Source organism: Cinclus cinclus, chromosome 12, assembly GCF_963662255.1.
Source record: "Cinclus cinclus chromosome 12, bCinCin1.1, whole genome shotgun sequence".
Lineage (NCBI taxonomy): Eukaryota > Metazoa > Chordata > Aves > Passeriformes > Cinclidae > Cinclus > Cinclus cinclus.
The window spans coordinates 5,105,644-5,130,670 of record NC_085057.1 but is presented as its reverse complement, the minus strand read 5'-3'; the positions used below and the strand labels follow the sequence as shown (position 1 = coordinate 5,130,670).

At 40.6% G+C, this 25,027-nt stretch overlaps 1 protein-coding gene across 1 annotated transcript in view; it reads left to right on the top strand.

Annotated features, from left to right (window-relative positions):
* Positions 1 to 24,106, top strand: part of TAFA1 (TAFA chemokine like family member 1) — a 204,111-nt gene extending 180,005 nt beyond the window's left edge. Inside the window, exons 3-4 of the mRNA XM_062500691.1 lie at positions 19,461 to 19,585; positions 24,089 to 24,106. Of these exons, the coding sequence (XP_062356675.1) occupies positions 19,461 to 19,585; positions 24,089 to 24,106 (143 nt within the window). The remainder of the gene's footprint in view (positions 1 to 19,460; positions 19,586 to 24,088) is intronic.
* Positions 24,107 to 25,027: the final 921 nt, after the last annotated feature.

Genomic DNA, 25,027 nt, shown 5'->3' with positions numbered 1-25,027 from the left:
TGAGTGTTTCCAGGGGACGGTTCTCAGGCCTGTACCTCTCAATACAATTTCCTTTTCCAGAGAAATGCTGTGCCACAGCCAGCAGAAATTAAGACCGTAGCCTTGGTCTTGGCTCTTCTTCTTGGTTCTTTTCCCAGCTTGTTTGGGCAAGTTGCTCGTTTCTCTTATTTTGCTGCCTGAAAAACACCAGTGTAAACAATTGCCTTTGCCAAAGGCTGGTGTCAAGCTGAAGCGTTGCACTTTCTTGCTGGACTCCCTGTGCTGATGACACATTTTGTTCTCCTCTCCAGCCTCAGTTTCTCACTCCCTCTGTCTCACATTTCCGTCTACAGTATTATTTTAGAAGCCTTTTTTAACTTGCTGTTGAATTTCAGTATTGCTTATCTTGCTGTAATCTAAACCCAGCCCCTATAAATCAATATCTCAGTGCTATGATTATTTTTACACCTCTTTGAGCATTCTTTCCATTACCTGGTCTTTTGCTAATAAAATGCTGCAGAGGGAATGTCGTGTTTCAGGTGGCCCCATGCCAAAGCCGTATGCCTGGTGTCACTGCCCTGTGGAATTACAGGGACATTAAACAGCCATTGAATGGAGGATAGACATCTGATGCAAATTAGGGAATTCCTGCAAATTTTGGTGGGCCTTAGAAACTGTATTACTGAAGCAGCACGCAGAATAAAACAGGCCAAGGTAATCATACCTCAGTATTTTACAACAGTGTCAGTTCCGTGCCAGCAGTGCTACTCCATATTTATAACTTTATATTGGCATGAGGCAATTCACATTCAAGATAATGGGAGTTTTCCAGGAGTGTTGATGCAGGCTCCTGATGAGAAATGAGTATAGCCCCTTTTGCTCATCTTCACAGCAGAAATAGCAGTTAGAGTTGAGAAAAGTCTACTTGAGGTTTTATGAAGTGGAGCATAATGATGCACCAAATGAACAGACCTTCATAGAAGTCTCATTTTCTAAGAGAGTTGACCTATACTCGGTCTGAAAACCAAGTATCTTCAGGGAGTGGCAAGTTACCCACCTCCAAATAGAGTGACAATGAGTGATCCTTGCCCTGAAATCTTGACCTACGTCCATCCACAACTCTTTCCATTATAAAATGTGTATAATGGGTATTTTACTGGGGGCACATTGGTTGCTATTCAAGTCCTATATATTTAAAAAAACATTTCTTGCTGCCTGTGCGAGTTCAAAATCTGCCAAATCATCAAAAGAGCTGAGTTTGAATTTACCTCTTTGACAATTATTCCTTGTCACATTATTTTGGTTAACAGGGAATTCATCACAGCGGAGAAGGCAAAACTAAAGCCTCTTGGCAGTAACAAGAAATTACCTGTGCTTACAATAATATATTTTCCAAGGGAAGGCTGGAAGGCATGGTTTGACAGTGCTGAAGCTGTAGCACCTGCAGTGATGTCCTGGGGCCATTTAACCTTTGTAGAGGGAAGACTTGTTGTATAGACCAGCAGGAATTGCGGAAGGTTCACGGTCCCCACTCCCCAGAGAAGCTGAAATTCTCCTGTTTTGGCTTTTTCACTGGTGTCCATCACATCACTGGCCTTTATACTGGGAGGAGATAGAAGAGATGCTGTTGTGCCTATTGTATATTTAGGGGACTGAACCACAAAGCCCAGGTGCCCATGGAAGCCAATGGCCAAACAGGAAATTGGACATGGGGCAAATTGAGTTCCCCTAGCCAGGAGGGTGTCAGCAGCTATAATGACATTCCCAGTTCCCATGAAGATCTTCTCCTCGTGTTTCACTCTTCTGCCAAGAAAAGGATAAAAGATTTTTCTCTGTCCCACTAAGGAGAATCCCCTTTTCATCCAAATGAATTATGCTGTCTTTGAGGCGCCAGATTAATCTGTCTGTGATATCCCTCGTGCATTGCTTCCAGACTAACACATTATCTGTGTTTCTTCTTCCATGATCTGCTGGTACAGATGAAAGCTAACACACATGGTAGGCGGGAAAGACTGCTGCCCACGGCCATGGAAATCTCCACAGGAACAATTCTGCCTTGCTGGAGGAGAGAGGTGCATAATAAGACAACATTTATGTTAAGGTTGATTACAAGGATAGTTTGGTGCAGTTGAAGCTCCTTTTCTAACTTGCTGTCATCATAAAAATTTTGTGAACCATAGATTATTGCATTTTAGGAACCCACAGCAGGACAGGCAGACAAGGTAGGAAGTCTCAGAGGCACACATGAATTAGGATTAAATGGAGCAAACTAATTCTCAATCAGATCTACTCACCACTAAAACAAAGAAGATGGAAAAAGACAGGATCAAAATTAGCAAGCTAACAGATTGCATTTCTGGTTGGAAATAAGTCCTGGATTATGAAATGTTGGTGGATTTAATGTTCAGTTCTATCCTTATTTGTCATGCACATCTGTAAAGCATATTTGCAGTCATCACCTTCTAGTTCAATCAGTGATTTTTTTTGTTTTTCAAGAAGTGCTGGAGGTTTTATAGCTTAGCCTTGGCAGAAATCTGCCTGTGGAATACACAATTCACGTCATGGTTAGGATGGGCACTGCAATTGTTGCCGCTCTCTCTATTCTCTGCTGTGTTTGTAAAAGGATCAGGATTGGAGCTGTGAGGTTTTCTTTGATCCCTAAATCCAGAAGTGTATTTGCACCATTTTTATCCCCAGAAGGTTATCCACTGCTCACCACTTACTTTCCTGAGAAATAACAGTCAGACAAGACATTTTGGAAAGTGGGATATTTTTGGCCATGCTGTTTGCAGTACTAAGAAATTTTACCAGGCATTAACTCTAGTTATGTTCCAAAACCTCCACACAACAACAACATTCCAAAACCCAAAAGAAAGGGGGAAAAAAGTAACTTTCCAAAAAGATCCAGCTCTTCAGAGTTTTGCAAGGTAATTTTGGGAGTTTCAAGCAATGATATTTTATTTGCATAACTGTTCAAACTGAGTGCACTGACTCTGTGCATAAACTTTTCAACTCTGTCTTGTCATTCAGTCTAAGGAGTGTTTTGGTGGCACTTTGGAGTTTCTCAAAACATTGGTACTGGCAGGTGTAAGACCTTTGGACTCTGCTGAAGGGCAGCTGAATGGAAGCTTCAGTCTCTGGAAGAAGCTTTACCATTAGTCTCATGGCCAGCAGAATTAACAAATGATGGCTGCAGGAAAACTGTCTAGCAGGCTGACAAGGGAAAGGACTTTATGTGGCATCGCTGGAAATAAGTGTGAAACCTTGCCATGTATTCACAGGTGTTTTCCGAGAGTTTCAGCAATACAAGATTTCCACATTTTTTTTTGTCCTGAATGACAAGCAAGTGCATTTTATAAAGATATGTTCTGCACTGCCATAAATAACAATTTCTCTTTTTGCCTTTGCAAGCCATCATCAGGAGGTGATGGCATCACCTCCTCATTCCTACCCTCCATCTACCCACAGAGCCATGAGAGCATGCATGTAAAAATGCATTAAAATGTCAGCCTTGCAATTTAAATGTCAACTCTTCAATCTCATTCCAGTACATTTAGACCCTCCTTTGCATACAGTGTGGCTGACTTCTTACAATTCTAGTTTCCTTCAAAATGACAGAGGAGGCATCCCTGGCCCTTTCTGGTAGTTCCACTTGTTACTGTCCCCTTGCAGAACACAAATGTAATGCAGTGTGCTCTGCTGAGAGACCAGTCCCAGGCAACCCCTTAGGGATATTAAATGCAAAGTTCTATTGTCTTTGTGCTGACCTGACTCCCTTTTGCTTCACCAGAGTTTAGCAGGCTCTTGCTGAAATGCTGCTGGGATTTGGCTTCATTGTGATATCTCCCAGCATCTCTGCATGGGGGGAAGATGCTGCAAAGGTGTGTCCCTGTTGCCTGTCTCTCAGTGCCCTGGAACAAAGAAAACAGATATAGACACATAACGGTGTGTAATCCATTTCACAGCTTTGCCTAGATGTTTTTCTTTCCCATCCTGTGTAGTTTTTTCAGGTCCACATCAAGGGGAGCCATTTGTCATCACGCTGAGTGATGCTTTGGTGGGTGCTGCAGGCTGATGAAGAACACAAACACACTTCTGCTGCACCTGCAAACACAGTCTGCCCCTTCCTCTCTCCCCTTAGTGCTAAATGGTATTCTGGAACTCACTTTCAAAGACTGAGGGCTTCCCAGTGAGTTACCTAAATTCTATGTTTGGGCACCTTAACAACTTGCCCTCTGTGGGTTTCTAAATCAAAAATTGCAATTTAAAACAAAAAGCACTATCTATACAATTATTTTTCTCATATTTAATCCATTTGAAATTAAGACCAAATACAGTGAGTGTAAAAAATAATTTACATAACTTGCTAGCTTTTGAAGAATTTCCTCCCAAACAGTAATAAGAAACGTACATGTGTGCCTTAAGAGATTTCTCTGGGGTCAGATTTTTTTTACTAGTATTCTTATTTAGCAAGATAAAATCTTATGGCCATTCTTAAGGAAGTCATGAGCTCCTTTCTATTCCACTGCCCACAGAAAGTGGAAAGGATTGCCTCTGCTTCACTCTCTGGCAGAGAACACAAATACAGCCCAGTATTTTTGCTGAAGGATCAGGGTTATTTTTACCGTTTTCCCCCGTGTCCTGCAGAGCAGCTTGTACAATCCACAGTGATCCAGGGACAAGAAGATGCTTTCCCTTCCACTTTGGCAGGATTTCACAATGTCAAGGTAGGGCCTGAAAAGTGCTTAGAGATCCTTGCAGTAGAAGTGTTGAAAAGGCACAGGGAACTGCTCTGGTATGATGAGACACCAACTTGGCTGCAGCATGAGGCTCCTCATTACTACAGAAGCCTTTGGGTGTCAAAAGCTGTCCTAATTTGACTATTTCCACCTGCTTTTTAATAGAAAGAATCTGATAGTGTTTGAATTATTCATTTATATGAAAATACAAAATCTTGAAGCACATCAGCCATTAAAGACTCTTCCTTGCAGAAGCCTTTCTGCATTCCTCTGGCCAGTGCTTCTGCCTGTGAGGCAGAGCTGGAACGTCTCCCCATGAGCTCCCAACACAGAACTGAAGCCTTGAATGCTCCCTGGCCACAAATTGAAGCCCTGAACGAACAGTAACTGAATATTCATTTTGTTCATTCTTTAGAAAAATAGTTACAATTTGAAGGACAAGAATAGCTCCATTCATGAGCCACGACGTGAGCAAAGCCTCTGCCACCGGTGCCGTATCTGCGTTTCTTAATAGGAAGCCAACAAAGCTGATATATTACCACATATAAAAATAATGAAAAAAGAGATATCCAAGGAGAGAAATTATGTTTTTGTCATGAGGTGATGTGGCTTGATTATAAGCATAGGTATTATTTCTTTCTGTTGCTCACTTGCCTGTGCAGAGCAGGACAATCAGGGCTCCTGCTGCAGGGCTGGGCAATATCAGGGTTTCAACATTTGGAGCAGAGGATACTTAGGGTAAAACTTTCCCCTGATTTGAGCTGAACTATTCATCACACACGTAGCTGTCATTAATCTTACATGCAGAGCCAGGCTTCTCATATTTCAAAACCTTTGGAGAGGCAGCTTTTTAATCTATATTTGGTTCTTCTTTTTTCCCCCTCTGAGATTGGTTTCTCTTTGCATATAATGCTGAAGTAGTTTCAATTTAAACAGAACCTTGAAATAAAATACTTGAATTTAAATCCCTAGCAGAAAGAAAGGAAACAATTATCTTGATTTTTTTTTTGAGGTAAAAAGCTTCAATGACAGCACTGCTGACTGCCAAAATTGACATGTATTTTAACTTCTGTTTCAAGCAATGCATTATCTTAATCACAACAAGAGGGCACATACTCCAGGATGGAGCCATAAATTCAATTAATCTCAGTAGTAATTCACAAAGCAATTCATTATAATATAATGCAGCACCTTGAAGTATCCAAATTACAGCAGCAGAAGATGCTTAATGGCCAGAGGCAGATGCAGAAGCTGCCCAGCAGCTCCTGGTGGCAAGTTCTAACTTCTTCTGCCTCCTCTCTGACACACCATTCCAGACCAAAGGCAGATCTGCTCCTATGAGCCAGGAGAATGAAGAAAAAGGACAAGGAAACAAAAATGCCAGGAAAACAGGAGGAAAAACAGATTTGTTGTGAGGGCAGCGAGTGGCAGGGGATTGAGCTCTAAGCTTATTCTCAAAAATACATGAACTATGGCAGCTGCAGGTTAAAAAATATTTCTATCGAAACTTTCTGGTGACCAAGAGCAAAATTTTTAAGTGATTTCTGGCATTTTTCTCTCTAGGCTCTTGAGATAATAATATAGCTCCCTGCTCAGTTTTTGGTAGGTCTTTAATACAGCTCATACTCTAAACCCTTCTGTCTGCTAATATCCAAACAGCATGTTTTTGGAATCCCAACCTCTTAGCCATTTTGCAGAGCAGAATCTGGACACAAAACATTATAAATTCAGCATTGTGTGTCACTATGGGAACTGTTCCTGCTGCCAGACAGCATTGGGAATGAGCTGGGAATTGGCTGTTCAGGCACGTGTGTGTGTCTGCCAGGCAGGCACACACATAAACATTCAAATGCAGATATGTAAATTTTACCATTAAGTGTTTGTACCTCTTTGCTTCCCCATTTCTTCCTATTTTGCTTCATTTAGCATAGATTATCTTGGTAAGTCTGGCAACTAGTCAGTTACTGAATTCCTTTCAAAGGAAGGGGAAAGGAAGATTACAAAATTCATCAAGCTAGCATAAATCACCATATCTTCCCCACCTGAGGATCTGACCCTCTAACAGTAGTTCCTTTCTTCTTTATAAAGGTAATTATTCTATTAAAATTAACAGTAGAATGAATACTGCTGTGACTGAATTACATGGGATAAGCGTGAAATGCTGTGATCAGTTCTGCTATGAATTAGTGATTGCAGTGTGCCCAGTTAAATTTGCATACTTTGCTCTCCTTCCCTGCTATCTGCCTTGGTTTAGTTGCCAGTGCTCTCTCCAGGGCTGGAGCTGGAGATTGTTGGTGCTTTATGCAAAGAGGAGCTCTTTGCAGAACATAGCACCCCTGAGTTTTAAGATAGCAGAAGAAGTTACAAGATAAGCTTGGGTTTGTTTGGTATTTGAAATAGCTGTGATTGCCTTTCTAAATGTGATGATGTTGGGGGTTTTTAGTGCTTACATAGATGAGGTTGGGGGGGGGTGGAAAGTCTGCCTCCTTTGCTCCTCCTATTTCTGTGTGGAAAGTTTGTGTTCATATGACTTTGAGTTGGTGCTTCCTGGAGCAGTGAGAGTAGTTGGTGTTTCAAAGGGATGGTAGCTGGAATAAGGGAGAGCCAGAATAGGAGGAGCTGCTTCAGAAAGAGCTGTGTCCAGCTGCTTACTCAGGTGCTTCATGCAAAGTTTAAAGGTGACCTTGAGGAGGATAAATTATACAGGATGAAAGGCAGCCTTTCCCACACATGGATTGACAGACCTGCCTGGGGCCAGCGACAGCAATTACTTATCAGCTAGAGGATGGAATGCAATTTTTTTTTTTTTTTTTTTTTTGTGCTATAAGGTCATGAGGCAGAAGTCAAGTGTCAGGTCCAGGCTGCTTTCTCAGGAAGAGAAGGCAGGGAAGTTTTTCCCTGCAGCCTTACAGCCCTGCCATGCCAGGATACCTGCTCAGCTCAGCATGAGCTAAACACCCACATCCCAATGGAAAAGGATCTAGGGAGAAAACAGATGGAGAGAGAGTTTCTCCCCCTCAACACTCAGTGACTGGAATCTGCCATCCTATAAGAGCTGTGTGCTCAAGTCAGCTCCAGAGGTGGAGAGAGGAAAGCAGTGGTGCCCAGGCAGGCTGGGAAAGCTCTAACTGGCTGTGTTCCTATGAGGTAATTGCTTTTGTTAATAGGATTTTATTGTTATCATCCATATTTGGATGATCACTGGCTGGTTTTGATAGCTTATGCTTGATTAAATAATGGTCTGCTGTAGTGATAAATGCAAATATGTTCCAATGGATAAAAACCTTGTTTCTCTTTCTTGAAAATAGTGTGTAGCAACAACTTCTCAAAAAAAAAAAAAAAAAAAGGGAGGGGGTGGAAAGGAGACTTAAGCTGGCATACTTAACGTAATATATTTTGTTTCTTTGGCTAAACTTGGATCTTGACAATCCCCAAGTAAATAGAAAATTGTTCTTTTTCCCTCCCTAAAATAGCCTATGTAGTGCACAGCTTATCCAGATCAATAGAAGCATTTCTTCACCCCAGGAACAGAACCTTAGGCAACTTGTAAAAAGGTCATATAAACTTTTGATGCAAGCTATTATTTTTAATTCATGTGGTCTACCCATGTTTCCTTGCACCTGAACTGTCCTTTCTGCAAATTACATTCCTTTTGTGAATATAAACAGTTTATTAAAACTCCTGTATTAATTATTTAAATGAGTTCATAAATATTTGAGGAAGCCCATGCAAAAGGCGCTCATAATAATTTATTATATTCCACCTTCATTGAAAACTAAATTAAAGAACTTTTGTGAGAAAGCCTTTTTAGCTGCCTGTCATCACAAGATCTGGGACAGGAGAAATTTGTCTAAGCAGCAGCAAAAGAACCACAAAAATCAGCACCTAAAGGTCAAAGTGAGAGAACAAGATTTGTATCTTGGAGTGTTTGTACTAAACGTGACACAACCGAGTATGGGACCATCCTGTAGCTGTGCTCAGTGTCTTGTGAGGGAGCCATCAGTTTCCAGCCTCAGCTTTGGGATCACAGATGTGGAGCCTGAATTACTGACAGAAGGGGAAGGACTGGTGCTAAGGAGAGGCCTGAAGCAAGTGAAAGGAGAAATCACTCACACAGATCGATTGATGGAATGGGAAGTCAGATATTCTGAGTGGTGCTGGAAAGAATGGCAGCCCTGAGAGTCTGTGGCAGATCAGCCTGAGCAGTGCAAAGGGATTTCTTATATGAAATGAAATGGGGACAAAAATTACATTAAAAATATCAGCAACAGGATAACAAAAACTTTATCTGGTTAAACTTTTCTGGAAATTCTTTTCTGGGTGGAAAACAGCTTCCTATTGGAGCTCTCAGTATTGCAGTGTTGATGGGTGAGAGTCACTTAGTGGACATTCCAATGTTTTGGGTCCCATTCTCTGTGCACATGGTGATGTCTGGCTGTCAAGGACATTGCACATTATAAATGGCAGGTGCCAGTCAGGACAAGAGTGCTTCTGCAGAATTTGGGTAATGGATAATTAAATGGATTAAATAGAAAGAAATGTCTGGTGATGAACCCCTTCACCTTGTGCTTCTTTCTCAATTGTCCTGTGTTTGAGGAGCCTTGTGAGGTGGGCACATGGATCCTGTGACAATTTGGTAAAGTCAGTTTGTGGTCATGCAGGATGGGCCAGGATGTAAAGCTTCAGGGTGTGACCTGAGGTGATGGCTGATAAAACCCCAGAGCACTTTAGAGATGCACTCAGCTCTCCAAGCAATGACAGCTCATATCAGTTGCACACAGCCAGTCTTTACAGCTTCCCCAGCACTTTTCCACTGACCTGCTTCTCTTGTTCATCTACCTTCTCTACTACTGATGATCACTAATAAAGCAGAAAATCAGAAATATGAAGTCTAAGGACTGCAACATAATGCCCAGAATTAGGGGGCTCACTAGGCAACTATCTTTCCTGTTTGATCGGGTATTTTTGAAGATAAATATTTAGAAAGAAAACACAGTTATCTCAGTCTTGTTCTCTTTCAAAGTACTTTAAAATTATGGAGGAGGGGAGTATTGTAAAAATAATAAAAAAAATAAAAAACCATAAAATTTCATCTAAAGCTTTCTCTTTGGTGTTCTGGTAACTACAGCAGTTCCCAGTATCTTTGTTTAGCTATTTGTCTTTGGAGGGCTCCTGCTTGCACACATTTTGCAACTGGCAGAGCTGAACGCATTCTGCAAAACCTTTTCCACTGATTCATGCTGATTATGGTAAAGAGTTTGTGCTGGGCACATTCAGGCTCCTCTTACATTCATTTTGAATGAGCATTAATGAGATCAAGTAGAACAAGGACAGATGTTTGTGAAAAACAAACTCCCTTTTGTAGTGAGGAGAACAGAGTTTACACCTTCATAGCTGAGAATCACCTGAGCAGAGTGGGCACAAAATTCCTGGAGTACCTGGAGTCTGAGGCTCACAGCTCCTTCCACCTTCTTACTTTTTCAAGAGAACATCCTATGCATTACAATGGAAACAATGATCTTTGTATAAATTCAGCATTATTCACTCTAAAGAAAACAGGGTAAGGTCATTGTATAAATTATTAGTAGCAAAGAGTTACCTAGAAGAAGTGAAATCCAGGCCTCTTCCAAGGTAAAAAAAAATTGAGTGGAAAAACATCACTGTGTATGGTAGTGAATTTTTGATCTTTAATACAACTCAGAGTTAAATTGAACAGAGGCAAAAAGACATGAGCTGTGCCAATAGCAGCGTGGCCATGAAATTTCAAGTGCCCATTAAAATACTTCTCAGCTCTGTAAAAGGTCTCAGAGTAAATACACATTATGAGCACTGAAGAAAAACATAATTTCAAAGGAAAGCTTGTCAGTTAAGGTCAGTTTAATATCCACACATGAATTTCACTGTTTGTAAGTCTTGCTGATAAGCTTTTATAATTGAGTTACTTCTCTTATTCCATGCATATTGAAGCAGTAATTAAGCTATGATATGAAATACAAAATATCGTGTGCTCAATTCATCAATTTTTGTTCAGTCTCACAGTTCTTGTTCCAATTGCACTGGCATTGTTGCACTGAAATATCTCCCAAGCTATCATGTCAAGATTATGCATGATGTAATTTGTAATAGCAGCTAGGGATTTGTTTACAAAAAACAAATGTTCCTTTAATCTTTGAAACAAAATTAGGCTTGTCTTACATCACAGAACAAAGATAGCTGAATGAATACAACACTTCTAATAAATCAGTAATTACCTTGTGTAGTGCTCATTTAACTTGACCTTTGGAAACAACTTCCTCCACACAGATTTTAAAGTGTGCTCTTCTGGACTGTGGAGAGATGAGTGCTCTAAAGGTGTGTTATTTATACCACAGCAACTGCCAGTCCATGGAAGAGAATTTGGACCTTATTGTCTTTTCCCAGCAGAGATAATTGCAAACTACCTCCTCAAGAGATTTGCAGGCTCTGCCTTTTGGTACCACTGTGCATAAAGCAGCAAACCCCACGTGCAAGTTCAGAGTGCCATCATTAGAGCAATAAAGGTTGTCCTTTCACATGGAATCGTGCCTGCAATGAGAGCCTGGCCCCGTGCAGGGTGGGATTGGGTTGATGGAGGTCTGAATGAACACATTTCTGTAGCTGCACTGAAATTATGTGGTGGGTACAGAAACCAGCAAAGGGCTGCTCCCACCCTTCCCTGGGATTTTGCTCCAGGAATTTGCAGGTCTGATTATTATCCTCTTTCTGTCTTTTTTTAAGGGGAGAACAGCAGATGGCTTCATGTACTTCACACCCCTTAGCAGTCTCTTTTCCCAAAAACTCCTTGATATCCAGATTTTAGGAGAAATATAGAAGCATAGAATCACAGCACGGTTTGGGTTGGAAGGGACCTTAAAGCCCATCCTGTCCCATCCCTGCCATGGCAGGGACACCTTTCAGTGTCCCAGGCTGCTCCCAGCCCCAATGTCCAACCTGGCTTTGGACATTCCAGAGATCCAGGGGCAGCCACAGCTGCTCTGGGACCCTGTGCCAGGGCTCAGCACCCTTGCAGGGAAGAATTTCTTCTCAATATCTAATCTAAATCTGCTCTCTGTCACCTTTTCACTGCTCAGGTCCTTTCATGTTTTCTGTTCTTCTGCCACTTTTCCTGCCCTCCCTTGCTTTCTTCTGCAGCAGGCACCCATCTATTATAATAATATTATAATTATATTATAATAGCCCCCACTATTGCAGAGACACTTGGAATCTCAGCCTCATAGTTCAGCATTTTCTGAGTTTGGAGTTCCAGCCACAGGTCTTTAAAGCACAGAGAACTTAGTATTTTTCACAGACGAAGAGAGGGACAATATAAGGACTTGCATTTCAAAAAGAAAGCCAAAGCAAAAATCATTTTTCACTGGAAAAGCATACAGCAAAAAAAGAAAAACCAAAAAAACAGTGTTTTTCATTGACTAATGACACATAATCACATAATAGCCTATTAATTTTTTTGTAGATTCAATGTAAGAATTTTCTAGGTATATTTATTTACAGGAATCTTCTCTGTTAACAAGAGTTTATCTGGTAATGAGAGAAACACCACACAATTTATACCCAAGTGGTACACCAGAATTTAATTTCATAACTGATAACCCTCCAATATATTATGCATGCTTTGTTATGTCTTCTGAATGCATTGCACTTATATAATTTATTCATTTCCAGTGTTCTTTCATAGAGTGTTTGGCTGCTAGGCTGTGATTCTGGCACCTCGTTCAGTCAAAATTTCACAATAGATTTTCACCCTTCCCAGCCCATTTTGCAGCTTTTCCTTTCCACATCCCAAACCCAATACCCACAGCACAGGAACTCAGGCTTGAGCAAATGGCAGCTTTTACAGGCACCAGATTTGGTCTGAAGCCTGCAAAACCTGAAGGTTTTTTTTCCCCTGTTTCTCCAGTAACTGTTGGATTACATACTAAACACAGATTGTTGGTTTACATATATATATATATATACATATAGATATATATATATGTGTATGTATGATTTAGGGTCCCAGAAACCCCTGGAGGAATAGCACTGCAAGGCCACCCACAAACCTCTGTGTTTTTCTAATCTTCATCTCACAGCCTGGAACTTCTCCCTCTGCATTTCAACTCACTCATTTACCTTATTAAGGAATTATTTTTCCTGAAAAATTACCATTGCATGGAAATACAATTCTTTGATGGCACACCAGTCCTCAGCTCTGGTCTGAAACATGTCTGTGAATATTTATAAGTAGTTTCCTATTGTCTTTCCAAATATGTATAAATATGTTGCATTTCAGTGGCATTTCATTAAATATATAACAATAATATTAAGTTCTCACTAGGTTATCTGAAGCCATTCAAAGAAGGCTTAAATAACATTGCTTCATTGCACAAATATTTTAGCAGCCTGCTCTCAGCCTTATTCTGCAGGAAAGGGTGGATTCAGTTCCAAACTTCAGTGATAAATAGCAGCAGTGTGTCTCCCTAACCTCCAAAAGAGCCCCAGACAGGTTGGGAGGGGGTCCTCAGTCACCTGCATTCACATCAGCTCCCTGAATGTTGGATTTCATGTTCTCATCAGCCTCATTAACACTCGTTTTTGTTCCAGCAGGTTGCTCTCAAAGCCCCATTCTCTTTGCAGAGAGGTTATGTCAGCCACCAATAAACTCATACATGTAAAACTATAAATAAAGTTGGTGGCTTGATGCTTGCCTTGGATATATGTTGCTGTGCAAGAATTCAGGAAATTCCAAGAAAAAAAATTCGACTGTGTTCTAGCACTCTGGAAGGTCATAGAGTACACTATGGACTTTTGGGGAGACAAGTTAATCACACATGATTTATTTTATCATTTCATGTCCTTTCTCTCTGCCACAGATATCTGCAAAAATCTGTTTTGTCGAGGCTTGCTTTGCCTTTCCTTTGCAGAAATCAAGTTTCCTGATAGATAACGTGCTGAGGGCTCTGTTAGAATATCAACTATGATCCATGACTTTCAGAGAAAAAGTGTCAAGCTTTAGTCATGTCTGAGTTCAGTGGAATGTGGAATAATTACAGCTTAAAGAAGCCTACCACACTTTTTGAGTACAGGATTATCAAATAAGAACAGGGCTGGGAGCCAGCTGCCAGCACAACTGGCCTGGGACCTGCTGGCATCTCCTGAAGGAGTGCCACAAGGGGCCTCCCAGCCTGACAGCTTCTTGCTGGCTTCATTTTTGTACTTCCTAAAATCCAAGACTTTGAAAAGATCTCGCAAGTTGAACTGTGAGTGGCTAAGAAACGTTTTGATTTCTTTTCCTTGTCGTGGCTTCTGAGATCTTCCCAATTCAGAAAATGGTTATGCAAATTCTACAGCTCTCCTTAAACCCTGGGTGCTTTGTGTGCCCAGCTAACAAATCAGTGTTTTACTCTGAACAACTGGGCACTTTACTGGTGCCCAGAGGACCTGGGTACTGTCACTGGCAATGGGCTCAAGGAAGTGAGGATGCACATTCACTCACCATGAGGCTGCTACCCATGAGGAGTCCTCAGCTGTGGAATCCCTCAGCCACATGTCTTAGCAGCAGCTGTTTCCAGAGGTACAAAGAAAGGGATATGGAAAAATGACAAAGCTGTAGCAATTGATGCTCCCAATCTGAACAGCAAGAAATTCCTTGGCAAAATCTAAGCTTTTATCTGTGAAATCTGTTCTTTAATGGGCCATCTCCATTCAGCTCAAAGGCAGCAATGTGCTTAAGGACCTTCTGGCAGCACTTCACACGACTTTAATATTATAATTTATTTTCATAGTACCTGAGAAACCCATTCTTCAAGTTGTACAATTGGAGAAAAAATGTCAGTCCCAAACCCCTGCAATTCAGTGTTAAAGTTCGGCGGGGCAGAAGAGACAGAGGGCAGCAGGGAAACACAGCAAGAATAACTCATCCTCTAAGTAAATAAAACTGCAAATGGCAAACTGGTATAGCAAGGAGATGATTTACCTGTAGTAATAGAGAAAGTGAGAAGTAGAGCTGGCATTAAACAAGGCTTGGGAGTTTCTGCTTCTCAGGCCATTAGCCACCACCACCTCTATTGGTCACATTGCTACGAGGGAAGGACACAACGTGTTTATGTCATTTCTCCTAATTCACCTAACAGTATGGTAGCTGCTAGGAAATGGCAATGTAAGTGGTTTTTCACTGGTAAGTCTTCCCATGCTGTCGAATTAGGACCCTTTTTTGCTGGTTTATGTGGATCTCAAAAGGAAATTGTTCATGATTCTTTGCATTTAAAATGCTCTCTCATATTTCATGGTGCAGCCCACCACGCTGTTCAGACATGCAGTACTCTCTTAAAAATACCTTACTCTAGCTGCTGAATATTTTGCAATGGAGAATCAGGAATTCTGAATGGAAAAAAAAAAACTTTTAAATCCTCAATGCTTTCAATTCAGCCAGTGAAACAATAAAACATTTCCAAAAAAAAATCTGGAGAATACCGCAAAGATCAGAGCATTAAAAAAAAAAAGTAGTTTAGTATGCTGATGTCTTTTTAATGTTTACTACAATTAAAAAATATTAAATTAACTCAGCAAGACTGAATTTGAGGCAATTAGAGATATGAGACACCACTTGCCAGACTGATTGCACTGTGCTTGTATTTTAAACAAGAGAAATGTCCATTTTCCCAGAGCTATGAGAGGTCTGTTATCAAAGTCTGTGAAGCATTGCACTGCAGGAGCATTAGATTGATACTTCTAAAATTGAGTAAGATTGAATTAAAAGCAGAGGGTTTGATAGTTTGGACTCCCCGTAGGAAACATCCTGTATTTCTCCCAGACAGCAATATTCAACCTGAAATCTTTTGTTTCAGATTTGTATTCTTTAATTTATCAGATTACTTCTCTACAGCTCCCAGAGTGGTTGCTATCTCAGTCTATTTATGAAATACATAACCCTTCAGATGACACTTTCTTTTAGTCCAGTTTTCTCATCCTCACAGAAAATGTGTTCCCACCCCTGTAATTCATTCTGCTCCCCATGACATTCCAATAAACTAAGAGAAACTGCATGTCTCATTCAATTCCCTGAGATTTTGTTGTATAAGCAATAGGTGAGCACAGGGTTACAGTTTTTTCCATTCTAGTTTATATCCTTTTTTTTAAGAAAAAAAAAAAAAGACAAACTACTTGCAAGATTTTACCCACCTCTGTGCTGTTGCTATTGCCAAAATCTCCATCAGCGCAAGAATCTCTCACAGGGAGTTTGAACTTTCCTTTAATCTAATCCATTTAGAAAATGACTCACATTATATTGAATAAAGTGAAGAAAATTGATATCTTTTCATTAAGCTGACAAAGTCTTTTTCACTTTTGACATCTGTGAAATGTGTTCTCAATTTAAATTTTATTTATATCAATCTTCACTGGTGGAAACAAGATTAAAACAGAATGCTCTGTACTTACAGGGAAAACTTTCCCATCCTGCAATGAGTGTCATACTGGTTTTGAAAATGAGCTTCTTATTCCTTGCAGTAACATGATACCTAAGATCAGGAGGAACCACAATCTAATGTCTCCATTCCTTTGTATTCTATTTCTATATAAACAAAATGTGTGCAGTTTATCACAGGCAGAAAGAGAGAGCTGCTGTGGCTTTATAATGGCAACTGCAGAAGCAATCTTGGAACATTTTAATACATAGCATGTTCCTTCTAAACTGTTGAAAAATGCATGATGATACTTTGCTCTGTTTTCATATTTCAGGGTATTCCATAAACATGAATTAAAGTTATTTGTTACTCTGTGAGGATGGTCTTATTGTTACATTGTTAAATATAATGTCTTTATACTTATTGCTATATAGACTCTGTCATATTGTGAAAGTAGTTTCCTAAATACAACTGCAGAGAAGTTAAGGAGAATTTTATCTAGGAAAAAAAAAATAAAAAAAGGCAAGCAAAGCAGGAGTAGTCAAGGCTCTTCTGTTCCACATCCTTTTCCTTTCCCCATGGCAGAGGGATCTGTCTCAGCCAATTCAGCCTTGCATGAAGAAACTCTTGTGCTTCATGTATTCCCCAGACAATGAGAAGAACACAATGAGAAGCACTCCAGAATGCTACTGGTGTGTAATTCAGCATGATGTGAGCACTCACAGCCTGTGTTGCCTGGTGATTAATAGGAATCTCCAATTCTCACCCAGGATGAGTGGTTCAGGTCACTGAGAAGTTCAGGTTCCTCGGGGTCTGGCAGTTTTTGAATAAAAACCACCCTGATGGGGAGCATCGTAATTTGAGCAATTCCCTCTCTCACCCGACTGCTTCAGCTCATCTCCAAGTGACACAACCTAAAGAGAGAGAAGCTGCATCCTTTCCCTGGGAAGGTTTCTCCCTCCTCCTACAGGTGGGCCCAATCTCAAATGCTGTGAACTGTGATTCATTTTAAAGCTTTTCCCTCCCTCTTTGAACAGAGCTGGAGGTGTAAAGTTTTGAAATCAAGTAGAACTCAAAGGATCAGCAGTACCCAAGAAAGACAACTGGTCCTAAAGATTAAAAAGCTTTTAATAGAAGAGAAAACCTATAAACACAAGATTCAAAGAAAGTAATTTTCTTTGGGTTTTGTCACCTCTGCCATGGTATGGGGCTGAGGACTAGACCAGAGTGAGCTTTGTAGTGCTTCAAAGTTACAAAGGATTTTGCCTACTTACATATTAGAGAGGAAGAGGAGCTTTTCATCTGCAAATTGCCTTCATTAGTTTCTCCCATTATAAAAGGAGCCTGGTCTTCAGCCCAGGTGAGGATGCTCACTGATGGGCACTTGGGTGCAATTGCACCGTGATCATAAATCAATAAAAATATTTATGTATATGCTAAAACCTATACAACACTACACGAGTCAGTTGTCATTAAGGGTCAGCACTGGCTTTGCACTGAGTATTTTTCAGGGTCAAGATCTGAATACTTGGCTGTATTTAACAGCATTAATAAGTAGTGAGCTCGTTTCAATTTCTATGAACAGCATTGCTTCTCCACACTGCCTCTCAGTCTGTATTCACCTCATATCTCTGTTTTACATTGTAAACTGCCCAGGTCCAGGTTTGTGGGTGTTAGTACCTCACACTGTAGGATCCTTCTCCATGGTTATTTAATGCTTCAGCACTGCTCCTAGTAAATAAAGATGATCATCACTTTTGATTCCATGTCACAGGATTCTTCTCACGCATCCGAGGATGCTCTGCTCTGATGATTGCTGTGAAGGCCAGTATTTAGCAGGATAGGGTTTTTCAGTTTGCCCATTGGACAATCTGTTAGACACAGATTCAGCCCTCATGCCTTTTCATGCATAGCAAAGAGAAAAATCTCTTTTCTCTGCTGTTAGCAGCATTAATGATACCCTTCTGAAAAAGGTGTGTGAATAGCATCATAAAAACTGCCTTGCCAGCACAGGTGTAAAGGGCTTTTTCTTGTGTGTCTTGTATATAGGGAGAAGTGATCCATTTTATGATAAAAAATCAGATACAAACCAGGGGAAGAACCAGGAAAGACAACACTGAGAACCATATGATCATTGTAGGGCCCCTCAAACTGAACTATTTTTTTCAATTTTATGTTTAATTACAAGCTCTGAAATGTCCTTAAATCAATGCATGCACAACAGGGCATTTTCCAGAGCTGAATGGCAGTCCTCTGGTGTGTATATATATTAATATATAAGGTAGGCAGTTGCTTCAAAGGTATTTTGAGGGCTTGAAGCAGCCATGAGGGATATGAATGGGTTAAGCATCTCTCTTTGAGTGACTGTGCAGAAAGCTCTGACAGGCTTCCTGAGTGCAACCATGAAATTAATTCTTGCCAGAGAAAGCAAACCACAGAAAGAGCCACTCATGAGCCCACTCGTCACAGTTGCAAGGTTAGCTAAAGTTTATCAAAATCCCCAGACAAAAAATGTCATTAAGATACAGTTAAGGATATATTCAGATAGCAATTCCCAGGCAAGAAACTTCATTAAGGTACATTCAAGGTTGTAAACACATGTGCCAATTGAATTCAAACAACTGCGTCCAAACACTGCCATTATTTATGATGTTAAATATTTGGAAATTAAAAGTTACTTTTAGAGATAATATATTTTCTATAAAATTCATAATCATATTTCAACAAACAGCTCCTGTTCAGTGTTACCTTACCCTCTATTTCTACTTCTGGTGCTCCCTGTGTTGGCATACTGGGAAAGCTAAAAGTTTCCATGGGTTCAAATAATTCTGGACAGATTTGTGGTAAAAAAAAAAAAAAAAAAAAAAAAATCCAGCTGTAGGTCCTAAAAGCAAAGCAGACATAGTTTTACGTGGAGCATGCTGAACCAGAAATCCCAAAGACCGGAGAATATTCTGAGGAAAATCTCTTCAGACTTGCCTTGTTTTTGTACAGGTCCATGAAGATCAGATTGGCACTCAGGGAGAAGGGCTGTTAGGATGGCTGGTCCTTTGGTCTGCACAAAATTGCTGCCATCACAGCATTCCCTGCAGCCACAGCACGGGAGCAGACAGGATCTCCTGTGTGAGGAGGCTGTGGCAAGCAGGGCACTGTCTTAGGCAATAGAGGATGCCAAACAAGTAATTAAATATGAAATCTTTACAACTAAACTCCAGCTGAAGGGACACTCTGCCTTTTAACTGCAGTGTTAGACCCTTGAGATATTATTTAATTAAATTTGGTCATTGTAACATAGTTGTGAACATTGTCTTTTCTCTTTTAGCTTCTATAGTGATTGGGAAATGGTGGTGTGAGATGGAGCCCTGCCTAGAAGGAGAGGAATGTAAGACGTTGCCTGATAATTCTGGATGGATGTGTGCGACTGGCAATAAAATCAAGACCACCAGAGTAAGTCTCCTTTCTGTCTGCATCCAGGAGGGCTTCATAGGAGAGGGAATCACTAACGACTGCTCAGCCATGGCTTTCCCATCATCATACCTGCTGTAAAAGTCTTAAAGACCACTGTCATGATCACCCAGTGCTTCTGGCCATAATTTGGTGAAAATTCAGCTGGATCAGGCTGGTAGGCTGGGTCCAGGCTTGGTAACCAGCAGGTTGGAGCTGCTGAATTGCCAGGTCGCTTTCTTACAGATATTGCCACCCCAAAATACCCCTAATGCACATCACTGAGTCCTTTTCTGGTGGCTAAAGGGAAGAACGATAGCTCAGAGAGATCTGCTGCATCCTGTATCCCTTCCTTGGCTCTTCCAGGCCATATCTGGATTAGCAGCTGTATAAGTGTTTTGTAGTAGAGGACTCAACTCTCTGTTTACACTGCTGGTCTCGCTTCAGAGCAGCTCCAAACCCATGAACTGATTAGAGATGAACTCTTGAGATGCTGAAGGTTCAGGTAACACAAGCCAACAGGTGACAACAGCTTTAGTGCCAGGAAAAGGCAGAGAGAGGGCTGCAAAGAGAGGGTGTGAATGAGCTGCCTAAACTCCCACTATGAGATTACCTTGGGAATAAAAGTGTTTTTCAGAAATAGATTCTAGTTTTTCTTTTGCATTGTGAAACTGTTTCACAACCATTGTCTTAAAATTGCCACCTATACCTGTATTCAACAATTTTAATTAACTAATTTTCATATAACAATTGATTTTTTCCAAGAAAATTACAGGGTGTCAACTCAAAATGCTTTTTTAAATATATAGATTTTCATTTTCTGTGAATTGGAAATTGGCTTTTGAAACCTGCTAAATGAAAAAGAGTGAATTTTCCATAATTTTTTCCCTGTCTGATAAGAAATTCTACATGCTCATGCCCAGCTGCTAATTCACAGGAATGTGCAGCACAGTATTGTGATTTCCTGACTTCTTCCTTTCTCTCCAATCCTAACTCCAGTAATTTTTCATGTCTTCTAGGCCTTCTGTTGAAGGAGGAGATTTTACCCGAGTTGATCCCCATGCCACCTGAACCCTTTTCTTTCCCTCCACAGGACATACTCCAGGATGAACGATTGGCATTGCAACCCTCATTTCTGGAGCAGAGCCACACCAACACATTAAATTATCAGGACACCTACTGACTTAGGAGGTTTTCTTTGTAGGAAGCAGGAAGTGGCCCCCAAAACCATGATCTATATGATCTCTTTGTCACCTCCCAGGAAAAAGGAACAAGGAGGGAGGGAACTGGGATTCCCTGGCTCAGTTTCTTTCTGTGGTGCTGTTCCTGTAAATCTCTCCATGCCCACAGCTGATCTCTTCCCACTGCAGCCCCACTGGAAGGCTGTTTCCTAATGAATGTGCCTTGCAGTGAAATTTAAAAATCTCAGACCGCAGACTCACTGCATGTCCTTTCCAGAGAGGAAAGTGGGGAGTTAAAATGAAAGAAAGTGATGTAGAAGAACTAAGCAGCAACATGAAGTATCTTATACAATAATTCAGCCCTTCTGCAGACGGTCTACAAGTTATATAATTGAGGAATTGCATTTTCTTTCTTCAGTGAAGCTGTCCTTCTCTAAAGTTCCCCCAGTCCTCATCATATAAACTAGTTTTAGGCGACAGAAGTGATTGCTAGAAATTTAGCAGCTTCATTAATATGCAGATGTATGGTGCAATCTATTCAGTATGCATTATTGTATTTCATTTGAATTAAATACTTGCTGAGTGAGTGCTCATAACTAAAAAAAATATTTCTTCATTTACCCACAGGAGTTATTTTAATTAGCATGTGAGGGGAGTACCTTATGGTGCTGCTTCCAGTAGAATTTTGCTTTGTTGCTTTAAAATATCATTACAGAAACCAATTGACAAAGGCGACATGACATGATGCACTGAGCAACTGTCTCTTGCATTTTCTAAGGAAAAATTCTACTTCTTAGTCCCTGAAACTTTGCTGGAATCTGTACCACTGCGTCAAGTCTAGCAGCATGACTATAAAATAATGGAGGCAATCAGATCCTGAAAGAGGCTTTTTTTTTTTCCTGTTTTTGTTTTCCATTTCAGACAGCAGCAGAGAATGGGATTACAGTGTAATCTGCCCTGACCACAATCCAGGTTCCAAGACTGGGCCATGTGTGTCTAACTTGAATAGTTAAGGAAGTTAAAGCAGAAGAAACAAATGAATCAACATCCCAGTTCTCTGTGTGGTGATTAGGCAGGAAGCTACAGCAAGTCTCCATAGGCTGTAAAGTGTAAACTGTTTTAATGAAGACTTTTCCTTACACTAAATACATTTATGTTAGGCAGCTGCTGTCCTGACAAGGAAAACTTTCACATTTATGACTCTTGGGATTAAGATACCCATTAGTACATTCTTCCAGACCCATGGGAAATCACATATAAGCATAAATATTATACATATAAATACATGTATTGATTTATTTATTTATTATGGATATAAATAGGGATATATAAATTTCTAGGGTAGTGCATAACTTCATGGTTGGGTTTCAGATGTGGTTAATACTGATTAGGGTCGCAAGGAGGTGGACAACAGACTCAGTGAAGTATTTACCAGTACATTCTTCATTCCTTCCTTTTCATGCATTTATTTCTGTGTTTAGCCCTTTAGCATAGCTCACTAATTAAGTTTTTAAAGCCAAAGTTATAAAGCTCACAGCTTCTGTAAATTGATTTGTTTTCTATTGATGGTCAGGCAGGTGACAAACGCTGGAAGGAAATCATTTTGGCATTCAATTTTTTGGAGCAGTTTCAATGTTTTTTTAATCCCTTGTCACATTTTTTTTGTTTGTTTTTGTTTTTTGTTTTTTTTTTTTTTATTTAAGAGCTTTCAGTGCTATCCTTAAAAATGTGGGGCCCTTGGAGCTGTACTAGGACCTGCTGGAGGTCACATTGCCACTTTCAGCACAACTACTGGCACCAGTGGAAATAGGAGAGCAGCATCTGAGGCTGGATGCTGCTGATATTCTGGAGCATGGAAATTAATGTGTTGATCAGCTGGGAATGGGCAGAGGAGCTCAGCTCAAAGTCCCTCTCCAGTTTCTCAGCCTGTGCCTTGGGTTACAGCCTGGTTTGATTAGGTTTAACCAGTTTCAACAAGTTTTGACCCATCTGAACTGGTTCTGACCAGTTTGAAACAGTTTGAACTGGCTTTGATAGGTTTGATTTGGTTTGAACTGGTTTGAACTGATTTCTACCATTTTTATTCTTTTCTGACTGGTCTAATCTGATTTGAACTGGTTCTGACTTGTTTAATCTAGTTTAAACCATTTGTTTCAGTTTTAACTGGTGGGATTCAGTTTCATTCAATTTGAACCAGCTGGATCTCATGTATGGATCTCTTGCTCTAATATTTACTGCTGTACTTAATCACCTTGTGCTTAGATAATCATCTGTAGCCCTGATTTATGGTCAAGCCTGATCATATTCATGGTTCAAGTGAGTTTCATTGCTGACCCAGGTGCCTGGCAAAGGGCTGAACCCCTTGTGGTGTTCATCTGAGTGCGCCAGTACAGGAAAGAAACAAAAACTTCTCCTTGAGAGCGCTATTTTTGCTGTTGGTCACTAGTTCTTATTTCAGCATCCTAAAAAAAAAAAAACCTCCCGGTCACTGGTGTTTCCTCTTGCAGCATTAGTGCAACACTCAGATCAATTTTGGAGGTAGTCACAAGGAGGGATGGCTTTTGGTCTGTTGCAGGGTGTGTTATCTCACCTGAGGTGAATAGGTGGAGTAGCTGCTATGGCCAGTCACTACCCTGCCCTCTGGGTAAGTGGGTTCCAAACAAACCTGAAAGCTGGATGCTCCTGGATGTCTCATCCAGCAGAAGTCACTGGAATCATTCTGGGAAGGAGAGGGTGGAAGGCTGGGGTGAGCACAGCCCAGCCCAAAGCTGTGCTGGCACGTCCTTGCTTGAAGGGATCCTACAAGGAAGATGGAGAGGCTCTTTACAAGGGCATTAGGGAACAGCACAACGGAGAATGGCTTCAGACTGACTGATAGTAAGTTTAGTTTTGGGTATTAGGCAGAAATTCTTCCCTGTAAGGGTGGTAAGGCCCCGGCATAGTTTGCCCAGAGAAGCTGTGGCTGCCTTATCCCTGGAAATGTCCAAGGCCAGGCTGGACAGGGCTTGGAGCAACCTGGGATAGTGGAAGGTGTCTCTGCCTAACAAGGACGTTCTATGATTCTGTGATGTCCAGCACCACCAGCCTAGGTGGTAAATGCACATCCAACATCTCCCAGGGCAGAGGCAGGATCTTGCTTAGGATCTGTCTCTTGCATATTTTTATACCCCTGCAGTGCTAAAAGAGACATACCCCTCTAGGATTGCATTCAAACTCAACTATATCAATCAGCTTTACCCCACAGAGCCTGGGTCTTTCTTTTCCAAATGACTATATTTTAAAAATAACACATTATGCATAACTGACTCCCATTTTCTCACTGCAGATCCACCCAAGGACTTAACAGAGTGCCCACGTCTGCATGGAGACAGTGAAAGCCCTGCTGATTTATGAGGACAAAGTATGGAAAGTTTAAAACCATCTCAGCATTTACAAGCCAAATGGATTTCTTATTTGCACTTTGACTGTTTACCAGAAAACAACAGTGGCTTTACTGTGTGAAAGAAAGGATTCGGTGGAAATAATGGCCCTGATTTTGACAGCTGAAAATAAAAAATGAAGAAAGTGGTTCCTTTGGTAAAGTTTCTGAGATTGCAAAGTACAAGCAACAGTATAAGTTTGGATCTACAATTTACTTTATACCAGTTAAAGTATATATATATATAAATATATATATATTAATATATGATATTTTGAAATAAAAGCCTCTCTCTTCAAGAAATTGAATAGTACCACACTTTGCTGCAGCTGCTGTTTTTTGGTTTTTTTTTTTCTTTTTTTTGCGATGGTCTGGACGTTCCCTACCTGTTTGAGAGAGAAACGTGGCAGTGAAGAGGCAAAGCAAACCTGCTGTGGTACAAGGACGCCTAAGAGCTACATGAATCCTACCTGGATGCAGCATCCAGAGCTTCCTGTTCCCTTCGGCAGAATTTTGAGGGCATTTGTTGTTCCACTTTGTGTTCTGGAGGCTTTTCCCCTTGTGCAATACTAGCATGCTGGCTTTGCTTCATTAACCATACTTGATTGATATATAACAATGATAATTCTATCCTCCTCCAAGAAAAATATTTTTAGAGCTGTTAGATATTCCATGAAGAAGAGATGGACAACTACTGAGTGAAGTACAGTATGTATTAAAAGTTTATTTGGCAGAGTTTGGTAGACTGTGAGCTCCCTTCTTATTAAAGATGTACTGTACGTACAATGTCTTCAGACTTTGTATAGCTCCTAGAGACTCCAGTAAAAACCCAGTAACCACCTCCAA